The 9,090-nt window shown below is 59.5% G+C and overlaps 2 protein-coding genes across 6 annotated transcripts in view; one reads left to right on the forward strand and one right to left on the reverse strand.

The window, feature by feature from the left end:
* Positions 1–3,232, forward strand: part of CSAD (cysteine sulfinic acid decarboxylase) — a 33,937-nt gene extending 30,705 nt beyond the window's left edge. For 4 of the 5 annotated variants that reach the window (XR_016348177.1, XR_016348178.1, XR_016348180.1 and 1 more), the window contains 3 exons: positions 1,058–1,147; positions 1,357–1,614; positions 2,249–2,387. Coding sequence is in view for 1 of the 5 variants with exons in the window: in XM_075915919.2 (XP_075772034.1) it covers positions 1,058–1,147; positions 2,249–2,422 (264 nt within the window). In the remaining 4 variants the exon portion in view is untranslated. Of the gene's footprint in view, positions 1–1,057; positions 1,148–1,356; positions 1,615–2,248 lie in introns of all 5 variants that reach the window. The other variant, XM_075915919.2, reaches the window with a different exon arrangement.
* Positions 3,233–5,066: 1,834 nt separating this feature from the next.
* Positions 5,067–8,619, reverse strand: LOC102449511 (uncharacterized). Its single transcript, XM_075915924.2, has 3 exons — positions 8,468–8,619; positions 7,353–7,726; positions 5,067–6,816 (listed from the first exon to the last, which is right to left on the reverse strand). Exons 2-3 carry the CDS (start codon positions 7,687–7,689, stop codon positions 6,527–6,529), a joined length of 627 nt encoding a protein of 208 aa, XP_075772039.2. The 5' UTR covers positions 7,690–7,726; positions 8,468–8,619; the 3' UTR covers positions 5,067–6,526.
* Positions 8,620–9,090: the final 471 nt, after the last annotated feature.

Genomic DNA, 9,090 nt, shown 5'->3' on the forward strand with positions numbered 1-9,090 from the left:
CAAGAGCTAGGCTCTTTTTAACAGGTGTAAGCCCTCTTGCGCAAGTAAATTTACAGTCCGGCGCGGTAAAAGAGCGCTCCTAGCGCAAGAGCTAGGCTCTTTTTAACAGGTGTAAGCCCTCTTGCGCAAGTAAATTTACAGTACGGCGCGGTAAAAGAGCGCTCCTAGCGCAAGAGCTAGGCTCTTTTCAACAGGTGTAAGCCCTCTTGTGCAAGTAAATGTACAGTCCGGCGTGGTAAGAGTGCTCCTTGCGCAAGAGCTACGCTCTTTTTAACAGGTGTAAGCCCTCTTGCGCAGGAGCTCTTCGCAAGAGGGCGGTGTGGACACTCGGCAGGGATTTCTTGCACAAGAAAGCCCTTTGGCTAAAATGGCCACCAGAGCTTTCTTGCGCAAGATAGTGTCCACGCTGCCATGGCTGCTCTTGTGCAAAAGCACAGCGTGCACATGGCAGTGTGGACGTTTTCTTGCGCAAGAAGCCGCGAGTGTAGACATAGCCTTCCTGATGGGTGTCCCCTTCCTTTTATGCACCTGCCAGGATGGTCACATTACTGACCCCAATGACTACGAGCGTGGGGTGTCAGTGCACTCTACCTGGTGAGGTAGGGTAGTCCCAGAGGGTGGGAATCAGATCTGAGTTCCATTCCTAGCCCTGCCGCTGACTTGCTCTGTGATGTTGGCCAGCCTCAGCTTTCCCCTTTGAAACAGCCTTAATTCACCACCAGGCTTCAGCCATTGGTACCTCTAAAGCAGGCAACGATGGCCAGGCCTAGGATGCCCAGTGCTTTCTCTTCAGTCCTTGCCATCTTCTGCTGACTTGCAGCCGCCTCTGGGACGGGTGGGCTGCTGCTTTCACTGTGATACGAGTTTGCTATCAATGAAATCCAATCGCTATGCACGGTCAAGGGGGGAGCAGGGTTGGACCCTCCCGGGATCCACAGGCTGCTCCTCCACTGCCGAGGTTTCGGGGGACAGTTCTGGACTCTCTGGGCAGCACAGCTGTAGGGGCGGGGCTCAGGTTGTTTCCTTACAGTGACCCCTTCTCCTTTCCCTTCCCCAGCCTGAGTTCATCAATCTGTGTTTCTGGTTTGTGCCAGCCAGCCTTCGGGGCAAGCAGGGCTGTGCCGATTACTGGGAGAGACTGGGAAAGGTGAGCGGAGGGGAGCTTGTTTCTGATGCTAGATACAGCATTGCTAGGTGGTAGCAAACTCCAAACTCCCCCCCCTCCCCCCCGAACTGGTGAAGAGAGTGTCTGTCTGTCCTCCGCCCACCCCAGCCATCTCTGCTAGCCAGGCAAGGCTATGAGCTGCTTCTCTAGCTTACTGTATACTGAGACCTCACTGTTTCTTTGTATCCAAGGGCCTAGATTTGTATCACACTGGCCACCATGGAGCCGGGCATTATCCACGACGGCCTTTCAAAGCATGCAGCACCCAGGGAGTCAGGCACCCAAATTCCATTGACACCTTTGAAAATCCAAGCTGGGGCACCTTCCAGCATCAGCCCCCCACACAACAGATGTACCCAGCCCGAGCATCCCTTTTTTAGGAAAGAATGTAACCCGTCCGGGTCTGCTCCCAAACCTGCCTTACACTAGTGCTGCAATTCTCCTGCGAGGTAAAACCGCTCGCTAGCTCCCACGGTGACCACACGCAGAGTCATTTTCCTCTCCCCAGCCCTGGGCCAAACTGACTCAAGTCAGTAGCGGCACTGGGCTCCCATTTCCTTTGGCACCTGCATGAAGCCTCCCTGCCCAGGAGTGACTACTCCCGCCACCGTCCTTCCGAGGGCTTTGCCCAGAGCTCCCACCTCTCAGGGCTCCCTGCCTGGGAGTCCCATCCCTGCTCAGAGGAATCCACCTTCTTTTTCCTAGACCTGCTTTTGCCTTGGGGCTACCTACCAGGTCTTCCACCCATCGGGTCCCCAGCTTCAGAGGCAGCTCCCCCCCAACTTAATCTCCTGAGACTCTTCCCCCAAGTGACTCCTGCCCACACATCGCTGCTCCTCTTTCCTCTGGGGCTCCTCTGCCTGCTGGCTCCTCAGCCAAACTGGGACTGGTATACTGGACCCTGCTCCTTTTTAAAGGGGCCAGTCACCACCCAGGCCTAAAACTCTGAGCTAGCTAGAGGGCTTGGTTTGGCCAGTGGAGGGGTCTATTTGATAGCCTAGGAGAAGGGTTAGAGGTTCGTAGCACAGCTGGGTAGCCACGGCTGAGTATGATGCTGAGTATTACATGTACTGCTCTGACTAGGTGGCCCCTGCTATCAAGGAGCGGATGATGAAGAAAGGGTCCATGATGGTGGGTTACCAACCCCTTGGCAGCAGGGTCAACTTCTTCCGCCAGGTCGTCACAAATCCCATGGTCACCAAGCAGGACCTGGACTTCTTCCTGGATGAGATCGAGAGACTGGGCAAAGACTTGTAGGGATCCTGCCTCCTGCACAGTAACAGTAGGACATCACATCCACTCTTGCCCAAAGTATCCTTCTCCACAGCCTCCAGCAATCACTGCTGTGACAACACAGGTCACCGGACTCAGGGGGGTTAAATCCCTAGTATGGTCAGTTACCAGCCTCTCCCACATGTCTCCAAACACATTCCACCAGAGGGGAACTCAGCAACTCCCTGTCTGCCTCCCCTGGGTCCTTGGGAGAGAAGGGACATTGAGAAGGCCCAGAAGAGAGTAACACCTGAGGGGACTGAAGATGATAGAAGCCTTTTTGAGAACATCAGCTTGCACATTTGGCGATGCCCTGAGACAGCTCCATTAAGGCTTCATGGGACAAGCTGGAAGAGGGTGCTTGGATACCAGAGGTGAACATTTCAGCACCACCCTGCAGGCAAGTAGAACATCACCCTGTGGTGCAATATGCCAGGGGCTGACACGTATGTCCAACACTCAGCTGACCACAGACGAACGGCCATTGCAGGACAATCCAGACGTAGTGTGGAGATGCCCCGAGCTCTGTGGAACTGGTGTAGAGCTCCACCTGGTTTGACTGGGGCTGCCTCTAAAGAGCCCTCTGATGTCAAACAGATCTGCCAAACACCACTTCACGAGCTGCTCCCAGGCGAGTGTGCTGTTCCTTTACTGTTCCTCATGCTGCCTTCTGCATTGCTCTGCTGGAAGCATTCATGCTTGGTCTAAGCACTTGATGTCAGTGTGCCTGGTAACTGCCCCCACACGCCTGCATTTCATAAGCAGCGTGGCAGTAAATGTTGGCGTTTGCTTTTACATTAGTCCACGTGTTTGTTAAATCACCATCACGGCCCAGGCGTGAATTCTGCTCCCCCATATCATATTGCACGAGCCTGCTAGGGAAAGTCACTCCGAGCGGGTGAAAGTTTGCAAGCTGGTGTTAAGGAGACTTTTGTTCTGGTGGTGGGCTTGGAAACTCATGCTCCAGAAAGCTTGCAACCTTGCCCACTGCTCCAGACAATCGGTAACGCAACTTACAGCAGGAGGCAGCATGGCCTGATGGTAAAAACTGCCCTGGGTTCTGTACCCAGCTCCCTCCTCCTCTCTCTCCATGGCTCTGAGGTCACTCCCTTCCCTGAGGTTGTTTCCTTGTCTGTGGAAGGAGGAAAATGATACCGAGCTGCTTTGAGACCTTTGTCTGAGAGCGGGTAAGAATGGCCACACGGGGTGAGACCAATGGTCCGTCTGCTCAGGAGCCGGTCTGCTGACAGCAGCCAATGCCAGGTGCCCCAGACAAAATGAACAAGACAGGGCATTCGAGGGATCCAGTCCCAGCTCGTGCCATCAGGAGTTGGGGATACCAGAGCATGGGGTTACATCCCTGTCCATCTTGGCTAATGCCATTGACGGACGTCTTCCGGGAGCTTCCCATTCTTTTTGGGTGTAGAACCCTTTTGGCCCTTGTCCCAGCTCCTGGGCACCATGACCTGACCTGCCCCCCCACAGCCAGTCTTCTGCCTCCCCCTTTCTGCTCTCTGGTAGCCTGCCCATGTGTGCCCAGGGCGGGGAGGATAGAGCCCCCTGCTGGCTGGTGCTTGGGCTCAACTCACAGCCAGAGTTTTCATGCTGGCAGTTCGACATGTGGGTTGAGGTGGGGAGCCAGAGCTTTAACTTGGCTTGAGGCCTCCTCTCCAGTGAGCCTTTTTAGAGCATGCTGAGAGCCAGCATTCACTCTGCCCCTGGGACCCAGCCACTGGGCCTGCCTGCTTTGAGACTGGCAGGGGCTGGGAAGGGACCCACACCACTCCCAGCACAAGACCCATCCTGGCGACTAAGTTACTTTGCTGTGTCAATGCTTGTGCAAGCTGGCTGCACACCAGGACTCACCTGGAATGCCAGCAGCACCGTGCCCCCACCCCAGGCACAGAGCTGGTACCGCTCCCCAACCTCATGATGGGCATGTCAGCACAGGCAGGGGGATGTCCTGATAGTGGGAGGTGGTGTGGCCGGAGTAGCCGGGTACCCAGCGGTGTGAGGCCCCAAAAGCAAAGCTTTGCTCGGGACTACTTTTTTAATCCTGCTCCCATCCTGACCCACAATACCCACTCCCAGCCACTCCTGCAAAAGCAGGGATGGGCAGTATTTTTTTGCCACGGGCCACTTCAGAAATATTTGACGTGGCCCCGGGCCACACTGGAAGGGGCGGGGCCTCAAGCGGAAGAGGTGAGGCCATGATACTTCCCTGCTTCCTCACCCACAGACCAGGACTGGTCTGGGGTTGGGGGAGTGTGTAAAGTCTTTGCCCCTCCCACAGGTTCCCCTACATGCTCATGCCCCTGGGGTGGGAGGAAACTTTGCGTGCTTCCCCCCACCCCCAGGCCCTGATTGACCTGGGGGTGGGGGAGTGTGCAAAGTCTCCTCTGCCCTGCAAGGAGCATGTGGCACTTAGAATCGCCGCATGCTCCTGGCATGGCAGAGGAAACTTTGTGTGCTTCGGGCCTGGGGCGTGGCAGGGCCTCTACAGGCCAGATCAACCTGCCAGATCTGGCCCGTGGAGGTCCTTTTGCCCACTCCTGTGCAAAAGCCATAGATCCCACAAACCCTGCAAGACAGACAGACTTCCCCAGGCTACTAATAAAAAACTAGTCGGTTAATATATAAAATGTAATTCAGATAAAAGTATAAAACAAATCTTGCTCAAAAGATGTAAAAAAGTTACTTGAACTGTGTCAACGCTGTGTCGACGCCTAAGACAGCAAATCTTTCTGTCCCGCTTAAATTTAAAAAGTGGGCCTTGCGCTGCCATTTTATTGCTGCCTCCGATCACAGGTATCCCCCTCCTCCACCGGCTTCTATCCATTCCTCCCACTCCTGCCCCGCTCCTTGGTTCCTTCCCTGGGCCATCCCAGGACCCCTGCTAGAGCTCACCCATTCCAGCTAACACCTGGTGACAGGCTGGAGAGGGGAAGCAGCCAGACACAGATCTGGAGCCTGCCTCAGTGGCATGTGAAGCTGCTGGCAGCGAAATGACTTTAAGGAAGTGCACCCAGCCCCTGAGCGTCTCCCCTCCCCTGCAAGGACTGTTATTGAGGAGTAAGGTTATTTTGAGGGAAGGATTTTCTCTTGAAATAACCCCGTTTGTTTCTCTCGAAATAACACTATTCCGCAATAGCGCCATAACACGATTATGCAAATGAGGAGCAGGATATTTAAATCCCTGCTTCATTTGCAATTTCGGGTGTCTGCATTTGCATTCCTCTCTCTCTCTCGAGGAATGAAGTGTAGACAGGTTTCCCTCCTCTGCATTGGGGGAAGGAGGCACGGAGAAGGATGGCAACCAGCATTTTCCAGCATGGCCATTGATTCCTGAGCACCACCCATGGCCTGGTTTCCAAGCGCCCTCCACTCTGGCTGAAATGAACAGGAGCAGTGGGTGCTTGTCCTCACTGCAAGCCAGGCAGACACCTCAAAACTAAAGCACCACTGACAACTGACTCAAGGGCCCCAGAGAACCCTGCCAGTTCCTACCTACAAGGGCACACCACCCCTGGACCAGGAGTTCTCAGTCTTCTTCTGAGCCCTCCTCTCCTCCCGCCATTCTATGGAAACTCCATGGCCCACCAGTGCCACAGCTCTTCTTCTGTTCATTAGAAGGTAGCAAGCAGGGCAACTCCGGATGCCCCACGCCAGAGGGGTCTCTGCCAACCTATGGGCTTACATTGCAGCAAGGGAGGTTTCGGTTGGACATTAGGAAAAACTTTCTAACTGTCAGGGTGGTAAACACTGGGATAAATTGCCTGGGCGTTGTGAAATCTTGATTGTTGAAGATATTAAAGAACAGGTACCGCTAGACAGACACCTGTCAGGGATGGTCTAGATGGCGCTGGGTCCTGCCGCGAGGGCAGGGGCCGGGCCTTGCTGACCTCTCAAGGTCCCTTCTAGTTCTAGGATTCTATATTGCTCAGGTATCAGCCCGAGAGGCGGGGCTCAGGGCCCCAGGCTTCAGCCCTGCACAGCAGGGCTTTAGCTTTCTGCCTTGGGCTCCAGAGGGTCTAACACTTGCCCTGCTTACAGCCCCTGGTCTAACCCCCCTGTGCCTCCCAGATCTCCTTAGGTGCTGCCTGCGTCCAGGAGGCACTCGAGGGCCTCAGGCTGGAGCACCGTGTCCTGGCAGAGGAGGGAGTGAAGGGCGCTGGCGCTGGCCCCCTGCCTTGCTTGTTTCCTCCACTCCAGGAGCATTTCGAAAGCTCGCATTGTGGCGTTGCGGGGGTTGTTCTCCTCGATCTGCTCCAGACAGTGCTTCTTCAGCCCCAGGAGCTCAATGCCGATCTGCTGCCAGGTCTTGCCCATTTTCCTTGCCAGCGTCATCAGCTGCTGCTCTGACACCAGACGCTGCTTCTCTGGGGAAGAGGGGGGGAGAGTCAGCCCAGAGACTGGCTACCCAGCCACATGGGAACCTGCCAGCGCGCCTGCCTCATTCTCCCCCACAGCACCCCCTGCTGGGACAGCCTGGCCTTGATGTAACTGGGAGCTCCCCATGGCCAGTGCTCCTGCCCTGCTCTCTACAGCATCTTGGTGAGTGAGACTGAGACTGGAGCAACCAGGAGCTTCCCTGACAGCCCCAGCTTCTGCCTCGCTTTGTATATTGCCCCCTGCCAGGAGAGGCCAGTCATGGAGCAGCTGGCTGTGTCACCCACAGCGAGTGCTCCTACCAGTGCTCAAGTTATGGGGTCTGTGGAGAGGACTGGGCCCCTTACTCCTTTTAGGGGCTCTCTCACTGTTCCCTTAGCTCTTACCTGGCCACCTCCTTTCCCCAACTCTGGAGAACTTGTTGCTGCCCTTCTCCTACAGTGCCCCCTGCGAGGAACGCTGAGGACAGCGTAGTGGGGGGCTCTCCATTCCCATCACTGAACTGCTCTGTAGCCGTGCTCCTTACCTTGTGCCCGCGGCTCCCTGGCTCCAGCGCCACTATTCACAGCTTCGCTGCAACTGGCATCATTGCTGCTGTTCCCAGCTTCTCCTGCCTGGAGCCAGCTGCCCTGGATCAGGTCCCGCCTGGGGATCTTGTGCAGCACCTGGTTGGTGAGGTCTAGTGCTTCCCTGGGGTACCTCTTCTCCAGCAGCTCAGCCACCCGAATACGGGAGGCACCGTCCAGCTTCCCAGATGGTATGTGGGGATCCGTGTCCACGCGGGACAGGCAAAACATGAACTTCTTGAACTCCTCATCATTCAGTTCCTCCAGGATGTGCAGCAGCTGCTCGACCATCGCCATCCTGGTACCTCACACTGGAGCCCCCCAAAGGGCTGACCTGTGGGGCCCCAAAACAAACTATTCGGGTGATTTGGGGTGACTGGGCAGAAAGGCTCCTGTTCAGTCTCTTCAAGGGACCTGTTCTCTCTGCCCCCCATGCATGGTACCCACAGGCCCCCACGGGGGGGCGGGGCTCGGGGCCAGGGGGCCGCACGGGGGGCGGGGCTCGAGGGGCGCACGGGGGGCGGGGCTCGGGGCCAGGGGGCCGCACGGGGGGGCGGGGCTCGGGGCCAGGGGGCTGCACGGGGGGGCGGGGCTCGGGGCCAGGGGGCCGCACGGGGGGGCGGGGCTCGAGGGGCGCACGGGGGGGCGGGGCTCGGGGCCCAGGGGGGGCCGCACGGGGGGCGGGGCTCGGGGCCAGGGGGCCGCACGGGGGGCGGGGCTCGAGGGGCGCACGGGGGGCGGGGCTCGAGGGGCGCACGGGGGGCGGGGCTCGGGGCCCAGGGGGGGCCGCACGAGGGGGCGGGGCTCGGGGCCAGGGGGCTGCACGGGGGGGCGGGGCTCGGGGCCAGGGGGGGCCGCACGGGGGGGCGGGGCTCGAGGGGCGCACGGGAGGCGGGGCTCGGGGCCCGGGGGGGGGCCGCACGGGGGGCGGGGCTCGGGGCCCGGGGGGGGCCGCACGGGGGGCGGGGCTCGGGGCTCGGGGCCAGGGGGCCGCACGGGGGGGCGGGACTCGGGGGGGGCCGCACGGGGGGCGGGGCCCGGGGGGCCGCACGGGGGGCGGGGCTCGGGGACTGACCAGAAGGAGGCGCCGCGTCCCGCTCTCCGGCCGCCGCTCTTCCTGGGGCCCGCGGCGCTCAGTGCGCACGCGCGAAGCCGCGCTCCGCCCTCCCATTGGCCGCTGCGAGCGGCAGTGGGGTATTCGAACAAGCCCCGCCCCCAGCTGCGCCCCGCCCCTGCCCGAAAGGCGGGGAAGCCGAGTCCCAGCCTAACGCCCCTCCCCCATAAGCCCTCGGCCCCGCCCCTGCTCCGGGGCTAACGGGCACGAGCCCCGGCTCAGACGCTGCAAGAACATTTCCCCGCACGGGGCGTTTCGCAGCGGCTCCGCGCGGGGCGGGGGGGCTGCACGGGACTCCCGGGCGGGGCGCTCCCCGCTGGAGAGCCGGGGGGAAAGAAACTTTGTTTGTTTTGTGGAAGTGCAGGAAACACACGCGCCGGGCGTCCCCCTGGGCTCGGCACTGGCCGCGCACCGGGCATCCCCCTGGGCCTGGCACTGGCCGCGCACCGGGCATCCCCCTGGGCTCGGCACTGGCCGCGCACCGGGCATCCCCCTGGGCTCGGCACTGGCCGCGCGCCGGGCGTCCCCCTGGGCCTGGCACTGGCCGCGCGCCGGGCGTCCCCCTGGGCCTGGCACTGGCCGCG

This window comes from Pelodiscus sinensis, chromosome 31 (genome assembly GCF_052426305.1).
Source record: "Pelodiscus sinensis isolate ZL-2025 chromosome 31, ASM5242630v1, whole genome shotgun sequence".
Taxonomy (NCBI): domain Eukaryota; kingdom Metazoa; phylum Chordata; order Testudines; family Trionychidae; genus Pelodiscus; species Pelodiscus sinensis.